At 38.7% G+C, this 22,380-nt stretch overlaps 3 protein-coding genes and 1 long non-coding RNA gene across 5 annotated transcripts in view; 1 reads left to right on the top strand and 3 right to left on the bottom strand.

The window, feature by feature from the left end:
* Positions 1-7,772, bottom strand: part of LOC123514613 — a 10,772-nt gene extending 3,000 nt beyond the window's left edge. Inside the window, exons 1-9 of one of the 2 annotated variants that reach the window (XM_045272589.1) lie at positions 7,648-7,695; positions 3,993-4,104; positions 3,606-3,740; positions 2,211-2,341; positions 2,016-2,085; positions 1,665-1,798; positions 791-859; positions 460-594; positions 249-312 (exon numbers count right to left, since the gene is read on the bottom strand). In XM_045272589.1, coding sequence (XP_045128524.1) covers positions 249-312; positions 460-594; positions 791-859; positions 1,665-1,798; positions 2,016-2,085; positions 2,211-2,341; positions 3,606-3,690 — 688 coding nt within the window. In that variant the 5' untranslated portion in view covers positions 3,691-3,740; positions 3,993-4,104; positions 7,648-7,695. Of the gene's footprint in view, positions 1-248; positions 313-459; positions 595-790; positions 860-1,664; positions 1,799-2,015; positions 2,086-2,210; positions 2,342-3,605; positions 3,741-3,992; positions 4,105-7,647 lie in introns of both variants that reach the window. The other variant, XM_045272590.1, reaches the window with a different exon arrangement.
* LOC123514662 (SCAN domain-containing protein 3-like) lies at positions 4,480-6,172 on the bottom strand. The gene is made up of 2 exons (XM_045272686.1): positions 5,026-6,172; positions 4,480-4,832 (listed from the first exon to the last, which is right to left on the bottom strand). The coding sequence occupies exons 1-2, from the start codon at positions 6,170-6,172 to the stop codon at positions 4,480-4,482; spliced, it is 1,500 nt and encodes a 499-aa protein (XP_045128621.1).
* Positions 6,428-7,202, top strand: LOC123514628. The gene is made up of 3 exons (XR_006677656.1): positions 6,428-6,822; positions 7,012-7,013; positions 7,191-7,202. It is a non-coding gene; the product is annotated as an uncharacterized LOC123514628 (long non-coding RNA).
* Positions 7,773-10,447: 2,675 nt separating the features above from the next.
* On the bottom strand, positions 10,448-22,380 carry LOC123514618 (probable 39S ribosomal protein L24, mitochondrial). Its single transcript, XM_045272605.1, has 6 exons — positions 22,166-22,380; positions 18,815-18,987; positions 14,588-14,719; positions 13,819-13,912; positions 12,525-12,685; positions 10,448-11,705 (listed from the first exon to the last, which is right to left on the bottom strand). The coding sequence occupies exons 1-6, from the start codon at positions 22,259-22,261 to the stop codon at positions 11,606-11,608; spliced, it is 756 nt and encodes a 251-aa protein (XP_045128540.1). The 5' UTR covers positions 22,262-22,380; the 3' UTR covers positions 10,448-11,605.

The following is a 22,380-nucleotide window of genomic DNA, read 5'->3' on the forward strand; positions in this document are numbered from 1 at the left end:
AAAGAAATGGTCAGAGACAGATATTAAGGCATAGATAATTGCTTAGGTAAGTGATTAATGCTAATGAGTGACGAAGGAACTCCGCTGTACATTGCAGATAAAGAGACAGACGGATAAAAAGACATCAATACTCATAGAGATAAGTACTTGAGCAAATAAATTTTATCAGTATACTCGAAAATATAGACAAATGCGAGCGTAAGTACGTGGATTCTTTATTATGTAGCAACACTGTTCTCAATACTCACCGCTGCCACACATTGCCTCGGACACACCCAGTTCCTCCGCACACGCCACACACGCCTCCCGGGGCTGGAAAATTACTGAGACGTTATTGTATTAACATCAAAGAGAGAGAGAGAGAGAGAGAGAGAGAGAGAGAGAGAGAGAGAGAGAGAGAGAGAGAGAGAGATACACAGAAAGCATAAGAGATGCTTGTCTAAAATCGCCCGTACTGACCTCAGGAGGCACCACCACCGAGCTACAGACAGACTCTTCAGAGGAGGACTGCAACCATCGTTTAGCGAACGCCATCTTGCTCTCACAGAACTCCAGGGCACCCTCCCGCACGCACTCCATCACGTCCTTCAGTTGCTGTGGACCGGCCAAGAATTTACACTGAAATGTTGACTAAGACATACACATACGGAGGCGGCTCTCTACTTGATGAAGGAACCCTCCGATCCCTATTTTTAACGAAAGTGACATGTAATCTATCTTCAACAGAAAGATTCCTAAACATCTATCACTTCACAATCTTAAGCAAAACACGAAATATTGTAGCACATACCTGTGTGGCATTATTGGCAGTGGTGTTGTCAGCACAGGTGATCACCATCGCCCGCATGTATTTTACTTTCTGAAGAAAAAGTAATGCAATAAAAATTCCTTGCATGATATCCCCTAAAAAGTCCTTAATCAATATAAAATATCAAAATCTTTCAATATATCTAACTCCGTCTCGAGCTGCGAGGAGATAGACATAAAGACAAGGTGGAATCAAAAGTTTTTCGTCTTATCAACTCCTCTCTTCAAACTGATTGTCTTCAGCCTCTTTCTAATTGCTGCAATGTTGCACTTCTTACTATCTTCAGCCGCTATTATCATGCTGTCTGCTCTACTGATTTTGCTATCTTCATGCAGTGGTCTCGCTGCACAAGACTTTCTCCTTTCTTTCATCTCTATTACATCCACCTTTCTAATACAAGAGTTAACAACACACTCAATAATCCATCTCTTTCTCTGAAAAACTCTGGAACTCCCTGCTTGCTTCTGTATTTTCACCTTCCTATGATTTGAGCTCTTCCCAGAGGGAGGCTTCAAGACATTTATTTATCCTTCAACTTTCAATGGTTCCCCTGACATCTCTTTTGGGACTGGTAGCTCAGGGAGACTTTTCCTACTCTTTTGTTTCCCTTGGCCAGTGATCCTCTTACATAAAAAATATCTAATGCACATGTTATGTATAAACTGTTTTGCACTATCATCTGCCCATGTGTCTTGTTTCACTTATGACGAATAATCGACAACAACGAATGCATAATTACGATGTTGGGACACATTCCAATACACATCAACAGTTCACATGGAATACAATCACCGGTCACTTGTCTTAACTACTGTACTGATCAGACTCTTTTGTAACATTCCGTTGTAGTACTTACCCAAATGTCCTTCCCTCCCATTCCAGCAGTTGCCCTGACTAGCTTTTTGGTGTCTAGTGTACCGTCCTCTGCTTCCAGTTGTAGCTTCTCCACCAGACACGCCGCCACGCCCTCCCACGCTTCCGTCATCACACCTGCCGCCCAAAATTAGCTAAGTTCCACATTGTGTATTTACTACAGTGACAACTCTTGAACTACGGATGCCATTGCGCTTGTCGTCGTACTTTATTAATATCCGAATTCCTTTTTGAAGCATTGCGAGATCAAAATAATGGATTAGTGAAACTGAATTTAAAGCTGTTACGATAGTTCTCCGATTCCTTTCACTGAATTGCTTCCCTCCACACCCACCTTCCATAGTCTCCGGGTCGAGCAGATCCTTCTTGAAGTCCCTCCTATCCATGATGAGATTCTTCTTGACCTGCCGGGAAGACGTGGCTGTCACACAAACTTAGTGTGAGTATCTACAGTCACCTTCTCAATCATCAGGTATTATTTCACCATTAATTGGCTATAGGCCCTCTGGGAGAGCAGGCAGGTACCCACCTGGTTCTTGCAGCGTCTGAGGACAGAGCGGTGGTGCTTGAAGGGCTTGATACCCCGCAGGCAGTGAGGCAGGCGGCCACCTAGTAGCTGTCGCGCCCCCTGGTAAGGTCTGTCCATCATCACGCACATTGCTGTCCAATAGAAATGGAGATGAAAAATGCCAGTGTATCTGAACTCCATTCGCTCATTTCGTTATGAAGTGAATTCGTATAATGCCTGTATTGGTTTGCTTTGTAAAACAATAAATCTACAGATTTTTCTTTAAAAAGTCTACGGTAATATGTAACATGGTATTACAAACACAAACATTAGTCTAGTTTGTTGAATAGGCATCTTAGGAAATTATGAGGACATTGTGAATATAAACCAGCGGGACGCGTGAAACTTTCACGATAGTAGCAAACATATAAATATAAATATATATATATATATATATATATATATATATATATATATATATATATATATATATATATATATATATATATATATATATATATATATATATATATATATATATATATATATATATATATATATATATATATATATATATATATATATATATATATATATATATATATATATATATATATATATATATATATACACACACACACACACATATATATATATATATATATATATATATATATATATATATATATATATATATATATATATATGTGTGTGTGTGTGTGTGTGTGTGTAATTCACCTCGGTCGTCTGCTTGGTCACCCAGCCAGTCTTCCCCCATTATGGAGTGAGCTCAGAGCTCATAAACCGACATTCGGGTAGGATTGAGACCACATCAACACACAACACACACCAGGAAAGCGAGGCCACAACACCTCGAGTTACATCCCGTACCTATTTACTGCTAGGTGAACAGGGGCCATTTGCCTCGCCGCTTACCGGGACTCGAACCCGGTCCTCTCGATTGTGAGTCGAGCGTGCTAACTACTACAGTACACAGTGTGTTTCACTGTTTGATCTGCTGCAGTCTCTGACGAGACAGCCAGACGTTACCCGAGCTCAGAGCTCATTAATTATTTCCGATCTTCGGATAGGCCTGAGACCAGGCACACACCACACACCGGGACAACAAGGTCACAACTCCTCGATTTACATCCCGTACCTACTCACTGCTAGGTGAACAGGGGCTACACGTGAAAGGAGACACCCAAATATCTCCACCCAGCCGGGGAATCGAACCCCTGTCCTCTGGCTTGTTGAAGCCAGCGCTCTAACCACTGAGCTACCGGGCGTGTATGTGTGTGTGTGTGTGTCGTGAACGTAATTTCAATCGAAAAATTACATAAAAGTAAAAGTAATGACTGATAGATATTGCTATTATTAATAAAGTACTCGTAAAAGACTGGTTACCGCACTTACCATGGGTGTGTGGTTGTGGGTGCGGGTGAACGGCAGGCAGAGCTATCACAAGCCCCGTCACCAAAAAGATCCAGCTCAGCGCCATCACCGTCGTGGACAGAATCCGAGTTCAATCGGGATGCGAGAAGACAACCTCTGCAATGCCGACCCGTGTTTTAAGTCCCCATCACACCAGAGACATTCTTTACAGCGCGCACAGCAAGCTCTATCTCAGCTGTATACTCTATTCAGGGCGTGAAAAAGGACAAGCTAAAGAAGCAAAATCACTCTACTACTTCGTTACTATTATGCCAATGCTGCGTGCCTATCTGATCCTTACTGTGTCAGCACTGGATCAGCCAGTTTTTACAATGTATATATCGCACCATACGCTCTATCTGTCCTCACCAAGTTTGCATTACGTCAGCGTCACGTCAGCATTACGTTGGCGTCACGTCATCATTACGTTGGCGTCATGTCAGTGCGATCCAACCCGAGCAGGCAATGTTGGTCCATCAGTCTACGGCAGTGTTCTTCAACCTTTTCTAAGATCATGCACCCTTCCGGGAGCTCTTGAAAAATTCATGTACCCTAGCGCCGTCGACAAAAAAAAAAAAAAAAAAAATCACATTGTTTTTATTTTTAAGACCGAAAATATATAAATAAAAGTATTAGGTCTCTATTTTAAATATAAAAAATAGCTACTTGGTCCTAAACAATTATATAGGTGGTAACTGTATAATAAAACAATATAATTATATGTGTATACCTTTTGTATTTCTATTTTTAAATGTACAAATAATGTGATTTTTCAAATGGTTTGAAAAAAATACAAATGGAATATCACATTGTATACACACAAGTTATAAAACAGCAAATTAAAAAGGTTTTATATTCAGTGGCTGGGTTGCTGCTGCATTGTTCCAACAATCTTTTCAAAGCGAGGTTTTATTTCACTTTCCAGTGCCCCCCTCATCAGAGAATCCACATCTTGTAACTGGTTTCGCTTTTTTGTTTTAATATCCACCAGATTAGAGAAGCCTTTCTCTGCCAGATATGTTGTTGGCATCCGCACTAGATAAGTCATGGCCATTCGTGCAAGTTCTTGGTACTCTGGAATTCCTAAAAGTGAGCACCAGAAATCTCCATAGTAGGAGAATTCATGGAATGATGACTTCTGTGCAAAATCAGTGGACAGTTCTAGCAAAGTAGGTGTCAATGATTCCAGATTGGCTAATCTGGTATTAGCTGAGACAAAGGGTTCACAATCCACATACATTCTTCGAGTGCTCTTGCCTCTTGATCAGGAAATAGATACTAAACTTCTTTTCCAGACTGTCCAGATGAAAAATAACAAAATCCTTAATATTTTCTTCCAGCGAAGGAGATAGCACTTCCCAGTTGCACTCTTTCAAGAACTGATCAAGGAAGGAGAAACTACCGAAGTCCTTAGTTTCAACTTTTCTTTTCCATAACCCAATCTTTAACTTGAAAGCTTCAATCTTGCCAGTGACATCAAAAATATCCCCACCAAAGCCTTGAAGGGATAGGTTTAATTGATTCAGTTTCTCAAAGATAGAAGCCATGTATGATAATCTGGCAATCCAGTAGTTGTCCTGGAGCTTGACAGCCCTTTCGTCTTCTTCTTCTGTCAGAAATACACACACTTCTTCTCTTAGTGTTAGAAATCTGTTCAACACTTTGCCACAAGACAGCCAACGAACTTCTGCATGAAGTAGGAGCTTAGAAAATTCTGCATCCATTTCCTTGCAAAGCTGTTCAAACATGCGACTCTTTTTTGCTTTTGCACGGATATTATTCACTATCTTTACCACATCACTGATGATTTCGTCAAAATCACTTTTCCCCACATTTGACAGTAAATTCTTGGCAGCCAATGCCTCCCGATGTATTATACAGTGAATAGAACAGCAGCTGGGAGCAACATCCTTAATTTTCTTAACAACACCTTTCTTACTTCCAACCATTGCTGCAGCCCCATCTGTGGTAACACAAGCACATTTTTTCCAGCTCAGATTATTCTTGACCATAAACTCATTTATCTTGGTGAATATTTCCTCTGCTGTTGTCTGCACACCTAGTGGTAAACAAAATAGGAAATGTTCTACAATTTTCTTGGACTGACTGTCAGGAAAGCGGCAGTAAGCTAAAAGTTGAGCAACATTTACAATGTCAGTGGTTTCATCGAACTGCAAACCAAACCAGGGTGCTGCCCTGAGCCTTGTAAGTAGCTGATCCTTCAAATCTTCAGCGACTGCCACAGATCGACGTTTCATTGAGGAGTCTGAAAGTGGAATACTCCGAACCTTATCACGTGGTTTCTTGCCTCCATGAAGATGCTGGGCAGCTATTTCTAAGCATGGAAGAATGACTGTCTCAGCTAAAGTGAAAGGTTTCTTATTTTTCATAAGTATATGTGCTATTTCCATTGATGTCATTAGAAGGGACTTCTCTTCCTTTTCTTGATGGACCATAATGCTATCGAAGGAGCGTTGTTGCTTTTTGAGTTCAGCTCGAGTTGCTTCAAAGAACTCCTTTGACTTATTTTTATGCTCACTGTGTTGCATTTTGAGATGGGACAGTAGCTTGGAAGGTACAAGATTTGAATTTTTATACTTCGCAGAACAGAAGAGACACTGAGTAGCTGGATAAGGATTCTGCTCCTCTTCATTTGGCAAATAAAATCCATACTTCACATAGTCATTATTCCACTTCCTTCGCTTTGATTTCAATTGAATGGACGTACTTGATGGATGAGTGTATACCTCTACTACCAGCGCCAGTGACACGTCTAATACCAGTACACCACCGCAGGCCCGCAAGCTGCAATGTTGCCAACCCGTGAGGCGCGAATTGTGTCACAAAACCCGTCGTGAAAAGTACCTATACCAAATTCCTCATACTTTTCCCCACACTTTGGGGCAGTATCTGCCTATCTGGGGAGGAATGGCTCTTTATACTGTGTATAGTAACTATAGTTAATACTGAGTGTAATATACTAATATAATACACATATTTTTAATACTATAATCTCAATTTAAATTAATTTCTTACATTACACTTACAATTTTCTTCCTAAAACACCTTTTCGTAGTGTGCATTCTTGTACACACTAGCCTTGTCATGTACCCCTCCATGTACCCCATTATTTCCATGTACCCTTTGAAAAAAATCATGCACCCTGGGGTGCACCATGCACCCAGGTTGACTATCACTGGTCTACGGTAAAGACCAAACTTCAATATAGTTTCTATTTCTAACGAGTCCCTGATCCCTGTTTTGTTTCCTCCCATTGGCCAACATAAGAACATTACCATCTAGCGCAGACGGTTCTTTTTTTAAGTAAAATCATATGGTACAGGACTTGTTTTGAGTTCACGATGATTGGGTACTGAAGTGAGGGAAGCTGTACTCATCTATATCTTTCTGGGTGGAGGCATTCTGGCTCTGCCAATGACCGAATACTGATGCAATGCCAATCTTGGGGATATTTGCTTAGCATATCTTGACTGACTATAAGCCTAGCAAGGGCGTGAATGAACAGTGTTGAACCAGCATTGCCCTGACGAGGGCTTATAGTGACAGCTATAGTATGCGCATGCTGGTCGCCTAGTTGCAACATAGTGGGGATGAGATCAAAATAGGTTTTAGTAGCTTTTCTTTCCCGCCCCTACTATAATAGTGGAAGACGTGCGCGCCTGCACCTGATGATAGAAGTCTTGGTCTACCAACCCATCACTTGAAGTTAAGAAGCCTGTGTGTGTGTGTGTGTGTGTGTGTGTGTGTGAGAGAAGGGAGAATTATTTTTTTTACACACAGAGGTAAAAAAATTAAGCTACTATCATCTATTTCTGTACAATGTTCTCCAAAATCCTAATCCATAACACTTGCATTAATCGGGTATAATTTCTATGTAAAGTGTTATATAATATAGCTGGCAAACGTTTATGGTATGTTAGTTTATGTGACACTTTCAAGTTACATGTATTATTAAATTACTAACACACACACACACACACACACACACACACAATCAACTCACAGTAAGCGCGTGTAGCGACTAGCGAACTCTCCACTGGCTGTCCGATAGTTACTGGGACAGAAAATGTGCCCCCCAATATATACGCAGGTCAACACCGGATGTCGATGGCAGGCGGTGCATTATATTTTGCGCGCCGCAGCCATTGTGGGACAGATAGGACGGAACGCACATGAAAGTAGTAGAGTGTAGATTGTAGAACGTCGTCACTGGGTATCGCGACGACGGGTGGGTGCAGCACGTGTGTTTACCTGCTAAAAACAAGTCAGTCAGTCAGATGTAAAGCACATTTTAGCGTCTTCTGGCAACAAGCGAGTGTATGGTAAAAAAACAACGATTGAACCCAAGTGATGCGAAATAGAAATACGAACATAGACGAGTACAGTAGCTATTTTATGAGAGAGAGAGAGAGAGAGAGAGAGAGAGAGAGAGAGAGTTATGTAATATATCATTCCGACATAACTTCCCAGTAAAGTTGGTTCCGTAGCCTATAATCAGGACGCTAATTAATGGACTCCACCCACGCAAGAAAGATTTAGCCGCTTGTTCTTGCTCGACAGTCACATCCTGGCGGCAAACCTCTTCCCTCTTCGGCTGTGTTGCATCAGCCATGGGGATATAGTACGAATAGGTTACCCAGCCATCCCCATTCACACACACACACATACACACACACACGGGTTAACGTTCAGCTAAACATCTTGGATAATGAACATCTTGATTTTCACTTTAGTTTTAGTGAAGGAATGCAACTAAAGTTGCATTGATTTTATAAGCGTATAATTTTGCTTCCTGGGTGAGGACGTTACTGCCACACGGTCGTTCACACTGTGCATTACTAGTTCATTTCCCTATGTTAGCGGCGTAAGTCACGCTGAGCTGGACTCTGGGCTGACAATGGTAATGTCGAGGGCGGAGTGTTATGGCAGCCCTCCATGCCTAAAAACTTGTAGGGCGTCGGTGACCGCACAGGAAGTGAACTTTTGGTTTCGCAGCAATAACATACGTGAGCCACCGAGGTTTGTGTCATATCTTGCTCGCCACCACAACGATACGCTTTCATCTTGCATTTTCACTTTTGGTAGTTACTCCCATTATCTCCACCACCAACAACAGTTAATGATACGGCAGTTGCTATGGGAACAACAACACAAGTAACACCATAAGAAACATCAACATAAACATGTCTATTTCGTTATATGTTCACCAGCAGGACCATCACCGACAATATCAACAAATTTGTTATATCACTCATACATTTTCTGCTCTTGCTTGACAACCAAGAAATCTTTCATTAACATGCGCAGGCAGCCGGCCGTCCGGCTACGGCCACGCCACCATGAGTAGACACACTTTGATCGCCTTCCGAAACCCCGAATCCGAATACAGTTACATGTGCTCTTTACTCATAGACCAAGCCACTGACCTCCATCAGTACCGTAAAATAGCTTAATGGCGCTTATAGAGCAGGCTTATCATATAATTCATTATTACTATTATTGTTATTTTTATTTATTTATTTTTTTTTTCATGAATAATATCGCGCTGTCCTCGATACAGGATATTCACTGTCACACGCAACTAACATTGCATATCGTGTGTATGCTTCCAACACAGTTATTATTTTACCACAACACCTGCACTTTGTAGCCTATTGATGCTTGAAAAGTTGAAATGGGTGATATGATGGCTGACACACTGAATTAGGTTTTAATGTATTGCGAATATATCATTGATTCTGATCATACGTAAAGTACATGCTCTGAGTGCACAATGAGGATCAGGATACAGCACCACTTAAGCTTCATCCACGACCATGATATTATGCACTTAACACACCTCAAGCCTACCTGGTTCCGTTATTCACTAGATATTAAGATCTGAGAAGAAAAAAAAAACGTGAATGGAGTTGAACGAGTTTTAGTTAAGTGGAACAGCATCAAAGGTGAGATGAATAGAGAAACAAGTGAGGACAGTGAATCACTTGCACAAGTTCAGTGAGATGCATTCATCATTGTGAAAAAGATTATAGAATATATATATACATTGACATTGTATAGATCAGCAATCTGGAGGAGGGCAAAGTAGTCTAGGTTGTATGTTCAGAAAATTCGGAAGGGGAACAAGCGGTAATAAGGTGAGAGTGACGAATGAACATTGCATGTGATGAAGGATGTAGTATGAAAACATGTATATACAAATGGTGGCAGAATGTGAGAAAAAAATTTGATACTTTGGTCCTACTGAAAGAATTTAAAAGCAGACAGTTTACAGATTAAGTCTATGTGAGTAAAACTGGTCACTTGAAAGAAATAAGGATAAGACCTTAATAAAGACAAATATTTAAAAAAAAACATGAAATAATTGCTTAGATTAAATAAAGTGGAATGTCTGCTGTGGCTACCTCTTACGTAATTTTTTTTTTTTTTTTTTTTTTTACGGTAAGGCCTATGGTGCCTCTAGGCACACTTGAAGAGTGTATGGGAAGTGCTGTTCAGCTTCTGCCCATTAGTGGGGCAGGCAATTTTATTCATACTAGTACCCATATCAGGGCCCATATCACCGCCCAAGCTCATCTTGAGTGTAACCACCTACAACCTGGGTATCATGATGATATGTAGGTAACTTTAAACCACTCGATAAATGGCAAAGTGTTTTAAGGCTGTAAGTGGTTCATGGAAAGTGAATGGCCTACAAGAGATAAACAAATAAACAACCACCTTTACATCCAAATTTCTGCAAAAGCATTTCAAACATTCCAGCTCAATGTCATATTGGATTCTATTCTATATAAACATACACATGGAACAATTAGGATTTAATACAACTGATCCTTAAAACTTCTATACAAATATATTTACATTTTACAGCAATAACAGCAGGATATTTCCTTCCTATTGGCAAAAAGAAGTACAATTGTATTTACACATTGCCCATTTTTCAAAACTCCATATATTGCAGTATGCTCCTTTGATGATTTCTCACAATATTCAAGTAGCATGTTTTTTTGTTTTTTTCCCTAATTTGTGGCACTAAAGGCAAAACACACACAAAAAAAAAATAATAATAAATGAATAAATAAAATAAATAAATAAAGGATATTTATCTGCATATTCTGGTAGCCATCCCTTGAAATCTTTCTAAAGCAGAAATTCTTGTTACTTTTGTGTAAACATCTTACTTCTGCACATTTCATTTCTTGTACTTTATCCTCATGTATTCCTTAATTAGTCTAAAACTCTATCAATTAAAAAGGAAAAAATGTTGGTGCATCAATCTACTACATGAAGATAACTCTTACATATCCACCTTGCAATCAAATTAAATTGGCATCACAAATGGAAAGAAGTGAATGGAGCACTGTTTATTGTTCTCTGAACTCTAAACTGTTCCACTGTGTTGTCTTACTCTATTTTGATTATGACAACTTCTTTTTATCAATGTGACCCAAAGGAAAAAATGTCCAATGTAATTAGATGATGGACATTATGACATGACTTGGAAACCATTTGTAATATTGTGTTATGCATACTTATGAGGTGTGTCTTTTTTCTTTCTGTTTACATGCTTTTTTCAGTTCAATACAATGAATGACCTACAACTGTGTTAGAGAGACCTTGGATGGACAAATAGAAGCTTGCAGTGAAGTATGTGACTTTGTATGGATGATATATCACACACCCATTTCCTAGTCTCTTTGGACCTTACAAGAGAAAGGTCATAGTTTCTTTCATATATAGAAGGGAATAATTATTTCCATCAGTGTTCTTCAGGCAAAACATTGTACAACAATAAGTACCAACAAGGATTCCAATAAACATGACTTTGATGACTAATAGTATGCTTGCTTTACAATATTTGATACAGAGTAGAATAAATGATGCACTGCGGTGTACATGCAGGTGAATAAGTCTTCTGCATGGAGAGGACCTAGACCACTTCACAAAGGACACCATTGGTCTCAGTACCAATAGGTCTTGCGAGGAATCCGATCTTCCTTAATACCCATCTTCTCAGCAATGTCCATTTCAAAGGTCCTTAGAGTGGGTTGAAAGGTTATGCTGGAATGCAACAGAGACAAAGCTTTGGTCAGTCTAGGGCAGTGTTATTCACTAATTTTTGCAAGGGAGCCACTTGGGTTAAACACGTTCATTGAGAGAGCCGCAGCTAGTATAACTCAACTAAATTAAGTAGTACTGGGTTGCTAGTGCAATATAGTAAATAAGATAAATTAGACCTGGTAATATTAGCCTGTATATCTTGTTATTAAGAGCAAAATAAAGACCAAACTTACTTAATGCTGTGATGAGTGGAAGTCTGCTTTTTGGTTTTTATTCATTTATTTATTTTTCAAGAGCCATAAATTGAGTCATTGGTTTAGGGTATTCTGTTTGAGATATAACACCTGTCAAATTTTAACTACCTAACTAAAAGCCTGATAGTCCGATAAGATGTAATAATATGCAAAGCTTCATGGTTATACATATACCATTCTGACAATTCATATCCCAAAAATCATTAATAATTCTCCCAAAAGATTTCATGGAAATGAAGCAGTGCAACATAATCTGTCTTTTCTGCCTTTCATGCCTAAGCTTGGTAGCCATGGGACTATTCCTGAATCCTTTTCACTGAGAGCCAACAGCGTTGTGTGAATGATGTGAATGTGGTGATTTGCTGGGCCACCCCATGAACAATTACTGGCTTGATATAGTACAGATAGATAGATATTTTAATGAAGAATTAATTAAGACTTGCATTTAAGAAGCCAGCAAAACTTTTGGGATACTACAATACAAATATCTTCATGTGCTTTATAAAACTACTGCTGCAGTCTTTATTCTCTTACTATTACAAATACACCAAAGGTAAATCCACACCTGGTGACCTCCTCTGCTGTTGTGTCTTTGTCTTGCTCAGTATATGTTGACTTTGTCTTGTAGTCTGGGGTTTCCTCAGCTAACTTTGGAATGGGAATTATCCTGCCAGTACGTGTTGATACTCTCACCTTCTCTCCTTCCTCTGTGAAGCGCCACTCAACCTGCAACATGGTTTGGTGTGTATCACATATCAGTCTCCAGTGCAGTACCTATATCATCAATAAGGTACTTTTCATTGCCAAGTTTTTTTTTTTTTTTTTTTTTTCCTAAGTGAAATGACATGTAAACACTGCATGGACTTTTCTTTCTAAAATACTCGTCATACCCTACCATTCTCTCATTGCTCTGACAGAACTGTAAAGGATAAGGAGTCCATAAAATCACTTTCTAGTGAGAGAAACAATGACAGAGACAAATATAATCACATATACTCTCTTCCTGCTCCCATAATTTTCCTGAATAAGATTTACTACTGAATCTTGCTGTACTCCATCCACATTACCAGTGCAAGACATGAATTTATTTTTACTCATACAACTCTTTATAGGTAAACTTAGAAAGGTTTAGTTGACACTATGGATACTGTAATACTGTGACAGTGAATACATTTAGATTGTACTGCATAATTTAGACAGAAAAAACTGTTGCATCATATGTAATCTCATCATACTTGAATTTCACCCCATTGCTAAACAAAACCTCAAGCTGCATTTGTGTATAAAACATTTGCCATTCAGGATAAAATGTACTTTTACCTCAGCAGTATCTACAGAAACTCATGATACACTGTGTATATTTAAATATATTCAATATAATAATATTTCTTTTCTCTCTCAGTAGAATTACTAATACATTTCACATTTTTATGATATTCAACACCAATAATAATGGTCAACATCAGTCTCTCAGTCATGTTGCATTAATTCCGTCTCTGACAGGAAGATGGCCATGATTCCTGATGCCTACGTAGCTCACTAGTATTTGTAATGTCATAGACAGCGATGCCAGTGACAGTGACAGGTTAGTGTGAACTGGCCCAAACTCTTTGTTTTTTTCTATTTGCCTTATTTTTATTTTTATTTCAAGAAGAGAATATCAAAGCACCTGTGAAACTAGACTAGCCAACATGAATAGGCTCTTCCTCTACTCAACCTTTCATTAATTTATTTTCAGCCCTTGGTTAGGATCTATAGTGATGTATTAAAAAAGAGAGAGAGAGAGAGAGAGAGAGAGAGAGAGAGAGAGAGAGAGAGAGAGAGAGAGAGAGAGAAAAAGATACACAGATAAGACTTACCTCAGTTGGCTTGTTGTCAGATGGATCCAGAAGAGCTACCTGACCTGTTACTAAGAGGGGTGCCTCAACCTTCATCATCATACCTGGGTAATCACTGAAAAATAGTCATCAGTAATAGCACCAATGATATGTTTGAGGATCAGAAACTTTGACAAAAATTTTTAATCACAATCAAAAGTGAGTACTACTGCCTATCAGTGACATCAATCATAATGTCCTTAACTAATTTCCAATGATCATACACCAGTTTCCATATTTCTAGAGGCTTGGTCATCCTAACATCTTGAAATATTTCAGCAATGTTCTCTTGTTTGAAATGATTCATAAGACTTACTGCTTAACGGCAATTCATATGCTGATCCACGACACAGATCTCCATTGCAGATTTATCAAGTTTAATTGATCAAATTTGATGTTTGGTTTCTGTTCTAGTTTGCAGTCCACAATAGAATTGCAAATTAGCCTCAGTCTGATCTGGTCATTATTCATCAAGACTTCCATAGGACAGTTCACCAAGTAATAATAATAATAATAATAATAATAATAATAATAATAATAATAATAATAATAATAATAAAAATGCCAAAGGGCACACTGATTAGCCTCACAGCATGGCAAGCAAGATGAGAAACAAGTCTCAGAATATTTTAATAGTAAATCAAGTATATGTGTGTGAGGAGAGAGAGAGAGAGAGAGAGAGAGAGAGAGAGAGAGAGAGAGAGAGAGAGAGAGAGAGAGAGAGAGAGAGAGAGAGAGAGGAGATTCTTACTCTTTTTTTCCAATGGTCTGGTAAGTGCAGTTAAGGCCCTCCACCATGACCCAGTTTCTCTCCTCCACTATGTAGTTCACCAGGCCTTGCTTGCCCTTGTCATCTCCTACTAGTACCTCTACCTTGTCACCCCTGAAAAGTAAGTGCATCTCAGTTATGGGAGCTATGCATTCCAACATATTTACTCTAAGAAAGATTTATCATTTTTTCCTATAATCATATATTAATCATATATTTTCTCTATTTTAATATTGAAGATTCAATTTACACACTGATGTTATTATGAGTTTGGCATTGAAATATCCACTCATATCAATGTCAAGATTGTGCCATTGCCCTTCCTCTCACAGCTCCACTCTCTTGCAATTCCTCTTCCTCTAATAGATTTTAGTTTGCTCTTTGTGTGAGTATATTTACCTAGTTGTATTAACTAGTTGTATTGTACAGGGTTTGAGTGGGGCTCATAGTGTCCTGTCTCCATTTCTCCATTCATCCAATTTTTCATTAAAGTTATGCACATTATGTGCTGTAACAACTTCATCACTCAATGCATTCCACTTTTCCACCGTTCTATGTGGAAAACTGTATTTTCCAATATCTTTCACACACTGCCTCATCCTAATCTTCTTTACATGTCCTCTTGTCCTTCCATCTTCTGCCACCAACACCATGTCTTCCTTGTCTATCTTTCCAATGCCATTTATCATTTTATACATTGTTATTAGGTCTCCTCATTCTCTTTTATCTTGTAAGATTGGCAGTCTCATTTCCTTCAGCCTTTCCTCCTATGTTAGGTCCTTTAGTTCTGGCACCATCTTTGTAACTATCTTCTGGATCTGTTCTAATCTTCTTATATCTCTTTTCAAGCTCGGTGACCACACCACTGCTGCATATTCCAACTTTGGACGTATCATGCTCGTAATAATTTTTTTTATCATATCTTTGTTCATGTATTAAAATCCCACTCCATACCGGTCTTCTCTTATTCTTTCCTAATTCAATTATAAGACATTTCTTGATACTGAACTCTAACTACCACTTCTTACTCCACTCGTAAATTTTTTTTATATCTTCCTGCAGCAGCAAACAGTCCTCTTGGGTGATGATTACTCTTAGTAATTTTGCATCATCAGCAAACAAATTAATATAACTGGTTACTCCATTTTGTATGTCATTTACATATACCAGGAACATAATGGGGGCTAACAATGACCCTTGTGGCACTCCACCTGTTACTTTACCCCAAGATGAGTATGTATCTCTGATCACAGTTCTCATCTCTCTGTCCTTCAAGTAATTCCTTATCCAATGTAACAAAGTTCCTCTCAGTCCTATCCTCTAACTTCCAAAGTAGTCTGCTGTGAGGGACTTTATCAAAAGCCTTTTTTATGTCCAGATGTGTGTGTGTGTGTGTGTGTGTGTGTGTGTGTGTGTGTGTGTGTGTGTGTGTGTGTGTGTGTGTGTGTGTGTGTGTGTGTGTGTGTGTGATTCAGTTTGATGTGCTGCAGTCTCTGACGAGACAGCCAGATGTTACCCTATGGAACAAGCTCAGAGCTCATTATTTCCGATCTTCGGATAGGCCTGAGACCAGGCACACACCACACACCGGGACAACAAGGTCACAACTCCTCGATTTACATCCCGTACCTACTCACTGCTAGGTGAACAGGGGCTACACGTGAAAGGAGACACACCCAAATATCTCCACCCGGCCGGGGAATCGAACTCTGGTCCTATGGCTTGTGAAGCCAGCGCTCTAACCACTGAGCTACCAGGCCGTGTGTGTGTGTGTGTGTGTGTGTGTGTGTGTGTGTGTGTGTGTGTGTGTGTGTGTGTGTATTTACCTAGCTGTATTGTATGAGCAGGACTCATAGTGTCCTGTCTCCATGTCTCCATTTGTCTAATTTTTCCTTAAAGTTATGCACATTATATGCTGTAACAAATTCATTATTAAATGCATTTCATTTCTCCACTGTTCTGTGTGGAAAACTGTATTTTCCAATATCCTTCACACACTGTCTCATCCTGATCTTCTTCACATGTCCACTTGTCCTTCTATCTTCTGTCATTAGCACCAGGTCTTCCTTGTCTATCTTTTAAATGCCATTGACTATCTTGTACATTGTTATTAGGTCCCCTCGTTCTCTTCTATCTTGTAAGGTTGGTAGTCATATTTCATTCAGTCATTCTTCATATGTTAGGTCCTTTAGTTCTGGCACCATCTTTGTAGCAATCTTCTGTATCCTTTCTAATCTTCTTATATCTCTTTAGAGCTTGGAGACCACACCATTGCTGCATATTCCAGCTTTGGACGTATCATGCTTGTGATGATTTTTTTCATAATATCTTTGTCCATGTATTGAAATGCCACTCTTATATTAGTCAACATTTTATATGATAATCCAAATATCTTGCTTATGTGTTTTTCAGGGCTCAGATTTTCCTGTATAATCACTTCCAGATCTTTTTCCTCTTTAGTCTTCATTATTTGTTCCTCTCCCATCAGACAGTTCCATACTGGTCTCATTTTGCTCTTTCCTAGTTCCATTATGTGACATTTCTTGGCATTAAACTCCAATTTCCACTTCTTACCCCACTCATAGATTTTGTTAATGTCTTCCTGTAACAGCAGACAGTCCTTCCTGGTTTTGATAACTCTTAGCAGCTTTGCATCATTGGCAAACAAATTAATGTAACTGTTTACCCAAATGTAAATGATGTTTACATAAATCTGCAACATAATGGAGGCTAACACTGACCCTTGTTGCACTCCTCTTGTTACTTTTCCCAAGATGAGTATGTATCTCTGATCACAGTTCTCATCTCCCTATCCTTCAAATAATCTCTTGTCTATTTTAGCAAAGTTCCTCGCAGTTCTCCTATGTTTTTCTCTAGTTTCCAAAGTAGTCTTTCATGAGGGACTTTATCAAAAGCCTTTTTTTATATCCAGGTATACTGTGTCCACCCATCTGTCTCTGTTTTCCAGTCCTACAATAACTCTCAAGTAGAAGCTTAATAAGTTTGATACACATGACATCCCTGTCCTGAATTCAAATTGTCTGTTTGATATGATTTGTTCCTCTTCTAGATATTTAACCCATTCTTCTTTGATAATTATTTCACACAACTTTCCCAAAACACTTGTAAGTGACACTGGTCTGTAGTTTAGTGGTTCAGTTGCCTTTCCTCCTTTAAATATTGGTATTACATTGACTCTCTTCCATTCTAGTGGAACTTTCCCTTTATTTATTGAACTTGTAATTATTTCCAAAATTGGATCCAGTAGTTGCTCCTTACATTCTTTCAACACCCAGCCTGATGAAACATCTGGCCCCATTGCTTTTCTGACATCCAACTTATCCAATAATCTTCTAATATTCTCCTTGTGCATTGTGATTTCCTGTAATCCTTGGCAATGGGATGTCCAATTAGGTTCTGTGAAATCTTCTTCTGCAGTGAACACCATTTTGAAGCTCTCATTCATTATTTCACACATTTCCTTTTCTGTTTGGTATGTCTTCTCTACTTTAATTATTTTCTCTATTGTTTTCTTGTTCTCCATTTTGCCATTTATAAACTTGTAGAAAAGTTTGGGTTCATCTTGGCTTTTATTCACCACATCTTTCTCAATGTTTCTTTCTTCCTCTCCTTTTTTTTTTTTTTTATGAAGGGAAGAGCCAGCCAAAAAAAATAAAAAAAATAAAAAAATAAAAAAGGCCCACTTCAGTGCTGGCTCTCTAATATATTCATTTCTCACATCCCTATACTGCTGTCTGTTATTGTCATTTCTCTGTTTTATGAGTTTCTTCCAAGCTTTAGCTTTTGTGTGTGTGTGTGTGTGTGTGTGTGTGTGTGTGTGTGTGTGTGTGTGTGTGTGTGTGTGTGTGTGTGTGTGTGTGTGTGTGTGTGTGTGTGTGTGTTTTGATGGGACAGAGAATTCCAATCTCAGGAATCTCTCTCTCTTCACAAGGGATGACTATCATCAACATAATTATTATTATCTTCGTTACTCTTATCATTACAAAATAAACTTAACTTTTGTCTCCACTCTATATCATGAACCATACCAAAGGGTGCATTGATTCCCATGTTCTCTTGAGTACCTATGCTCTTATGGTTACAGCCTGATTTAGTGTTAGACCAATGGTTTACTTACTTGAAAGACCATTCAAGCACAATGGTTTACTTACTTGAAGAAAGACCATTCAAGTACAATGGTTTACTTACTTGAAGAAAGACCATTCAAGTACAGGTTCCAAAAACAATTTCTTGTAATGCTTTCCTGGGGCATTTGCAAGTTTGAATTGTTGTGTCCATGGTCTGTAAGTATTGAATCTATACTTTTTCCTCTTGACCTCTGCCTTTTGGTACTGTCGAGCATTTGGAGTCCTCCATGAAACCTGTAGAAAAAAGAGACCTGTTGGTTATTATAATCTCCTACAGCTTAAGGTGTCATCACACTAGCACATTTTGTCAATTTTTGCCTCTCTGTGTTTTCTTTTCCTGTTTTTGTCATCAAAGAGAAGTGATCATCTTAATAGAGAAGGGTTGTCATCAACTTTTGTTGTCAAATGAAAATGCAAGTTTATGATATAAAGATGTACTCAGTCAGGGGTAGGCAAACTTTTCAATGTTAGAACCACATTAAAAAAAATCACAATCTTATAGGGCCCCATACTATATTAATCCAAAATTATAAATATTTAAGATACAAAGTGAAAGGCTTTTAAAGTACGGAAAGGGAATGAAATGCTAACAATATTATTTGGCAATGTTTATTAATTTTCTCTTCTTTCAAATTTACTAGCATTTGTTGGGCTGCATGTCATAGTTTGCCCACATCAGTACTAAGTAAACCTTACTGTTCTTGTGGAAAAAAAAAAAAATAAATAAATAAATAAACAAATAGCTTTTAAATATAGAAAATACAAAATTACTTATTTCACATGTCATTACATCTAACTTGTGAATATATAGTAACAACGAACAGTGGCTTGCATGATTCAATTTGCACTTTTGAAAGCAGAGCTCCCCTGTTAACCCATACAGTGTTTAGTACGTACATTTACATACCTCCTTGAGAAATGTTTAGTATGTATGTATATACAATTTTCTTTTAAAGCTTTTGTACGTCTTTCAATTTTGTTTGCATATGTAAGATTTGTCACTAACAGTAACATAGAAATTTATGGCAAGTCAGTAATGTGTGTGTGTGTGTGTGTATTTACCTATTTGTGTATTACAGGGCCCGAGCTAAGCTCTCTGTGTCCTGTTTCCTTGTCCACTCCTGTCATATCTCTCTTTCATCTGATTTGACACACACCACGTCAACGACATCACTGCTCAGTTTATTCCACTTATCAATACTACGATGCGGGAAACTGTATTTTCTCACGTCATTTAGACAGATGTCTTTTATTAATTTTTTTCCATGTCCCCGGAGATGATTACTTGTGGTCACCTTTATCAACTCTCTGTCCAATATGTCAATCTTGTTCACCAATTTATACATAAGTTATCATGTCTCCTATTGTTCTTCTCTCTTCTAATGTGGTCAGCCCCAGTTTCCTCAGTCTTTCCTCATAGTCTAACTCCTGAGTCCTGGTACCATCCTTGTTGCCAGCCTCTGTACCCTTTCCACCTTCTTCACATTTTTCTTCATATGCGGTGACCAGACACAAGCTGCATATTCTAACTGGGGTCTTATTAAGGTACATAATATCTTCATCATCATTCCTTCATCTAGGTAGTGGAATGCAAGGCCAATATTTTGAAGCATGTTATATGTTTTCCCAAATATCTTGTTAATGTGTTTCTCCGGTGACAAAATGTTTTGCACGTTACTCCTAAGTCTTTCTCCTCATTGGTCTCTTTAATTTTCTCATCACCCAGCCTGTAATCCCTGTTTGGTCTGTATCTACTTCTTCCCATTGTGTGTGTGTGTGTGTGTGTGTGTATTTTTGGTTCTTAGTTATTATAGACTAAATTCTCGAGTAGGAACTGAAACATACTTTAGGGTTATTTTTTTTTTCCTGATGCATATGTCATCATGCATATATCAAAGCAATAAAATGAAACAGAAAACTAAAGCATTGGAGAGGGAACAAAAAAAAAAAAAATAAATAAATAAAAAATAAAAAATTACTATAAATACTTTGGTGTGCTTGAGATGTGTTGCCACATGCACATCCACCCATTTTCCTGAACTAACAATCTATAAGTACTTGCGATATAAAAAGTATCGGCACTGTCCCCAAGAAACGGTCCCATGCGCTTGCCTCGATTCCCGGCTCCCCCTTCACAGTTCTTCCACCCAGCTGATTTGACAGCACATAAAATGAGAAATATAAGGTATATGATTTTGTTTTTGTGCAGAGGTTCCTTGAGACATATCATGTATTTTAAGGGTTATGCAAGGGTAAAAAGGTTGAGAAATGATGCCTTATTCGTAACCATATTCTCTCTCTCTCTCCTTATTCGTTTTCATATTCTCACTCTCCTTATTCGTTTTCATATTCTTTCTCTCTCTCTCGCTGACCAATAGCGTGGCTTCATATATGTGATGTAAAATCAGCTGAGTGGAGGAGCTGCAAAGTGGGAGCCGGGAATCGAGGCAAGCGCACGAGACAGTTTCTTGGGGACAGTGCCAAAATATCTACTTATTACACACATTATTGAGTTGTGGAATGTGTATGTAAAGAATATAAGATTTAAAAAGGATGACACTCTATGGGTTAAGTTAGATTAGTAAACCTCAGGGCGGTTGCTGAGGCTGTGCCGCCTGGATAGGATTTTTGGATAAGGGAGACAATATTTGCTGATAGAAATTTTCCTTAGATATCCAGAGAAAAATGTCAGGCACTGTCCCCAAGAAACCGTCCCGCATGCTCGCCTTGATTCCCAGCTCCCACTTCACAGCTCCTAAATCCAGCTGATTTGACGTCACATATATGAAGCCACGCTATTGGTCAGAGAGAGAGAGAGAGAGAGAGAGAGAGAGAGAGAGAGAGAGAGAGAGAGAGAGAGAGAGAGAGAGAGAGAATATGCAAACGAATAGAGAGAGAGAGAGAGAGAGAGAGAGAGAGAGAGAGAGAGAGAGAGAGAGAGAGAGAGAGAGAGAGAGAGAGAGAGAGAATATGGTAACAAATAAGGCAGCGTTTCTCAATCTTTTTACCCTTGTGTAACCCTTAAAATACATGATATGTCTCAAGGAACTCCTGCACTAAAACAAAATTATATACCATATATTTCTCATATTATGTGACGTCAAATCTGCTGGGTGGAAGAGTTGCGAAGGGGGAGCCGGGAATCGAGGCGAGCGTCCGGGACGGTTTCTTTAAGGACAGTGCCAAATCTCAAGCCGTATTAGTGAATTTTAAACTGTATTAAGTCTAAGTTTCGCTAATTCGCCTCCCTCAATCGAAAATCACGCATTTCCACATAAAGGATTGATGTAATTAAAAAAAAGAAAAAAACTGAGAAAGTAGAGTAGAGAGTGGGAATAGGTATTATAAGGGTGTGTAAGCTAACTTTGTAAGCATGAGCGGGTCTAGAGACACGGCGCCGGTAAGTCCTCACCTGTTCCATGGCCCGCTTTATGTAGCCATCTGGGAGGTTGGAAGTCTTCTTGGTTGACTCTGCCACACACTGCAATAACCTTGTGAGGCGCGGCATGGTTGGGCACCCTCTATTCTCAGTTCTAAAGTTTCTCCTCACCACAAAAGATAAGTATTGAGTAAGTGCAGTCTCCTGCTTCAACCTTCAAGCCCTCTGAAGTCTGATGTAAACAAACT

This window comes from Portunus trituberculatus, chromosome 38 (assembly GCF_017591435.1).
Source record: "Portunus trituberculatus isolate SZX2019 chromosome 38, ASM1759143v1, whole genome shotgun sequence".
In the NCBI taxonomy this organism is placed as follows: Eukaryota; Metazoa; Arthropoda; class Malacostraca; order Decapoda; family Portunidae; genus Portunus; species Portunus trituberculatus.

Bases quoted from the DNA above. Each gene is read 5' to 3' on its own strand.
- LOC123514662 (XM_045272686.1), bottom strand. From the start codon at position 6,172: ATGCAACACAGTGAGCATAAAAATAAGTCAAAGGAGTTCTTTGAAGCA. The intron at 4,833-5,025 runs GTAGTTTCTCCT...CCTTTGTCTCAG, and splicing joins AGTTGAAACTAAGGACTTCG to CTAATACCAGATTAGCCAAT.
- LOC123514618 (XM_045272605.1), bottom strand. From the start codon at position 22,261: ATGCCGCGCCTCACAAGGTTATTGCAGTGTGTGGCAGAGTCAACCAAG. The intron at 18,988-22,165 runs GTGAGGACTTAC...TTTTTTCTACAG, and splicing joins TAAAGCGGGCCATGGAACAG to GTTTCATGGAGGACTCCAAA. The intron at 13,913-14,587 runs GTAAGAATCTCC...ACTATTTTTCAG, and splicing joins CAGACCATTGGAAAAAAAGA to TGATTACCCAGGTATGATGA.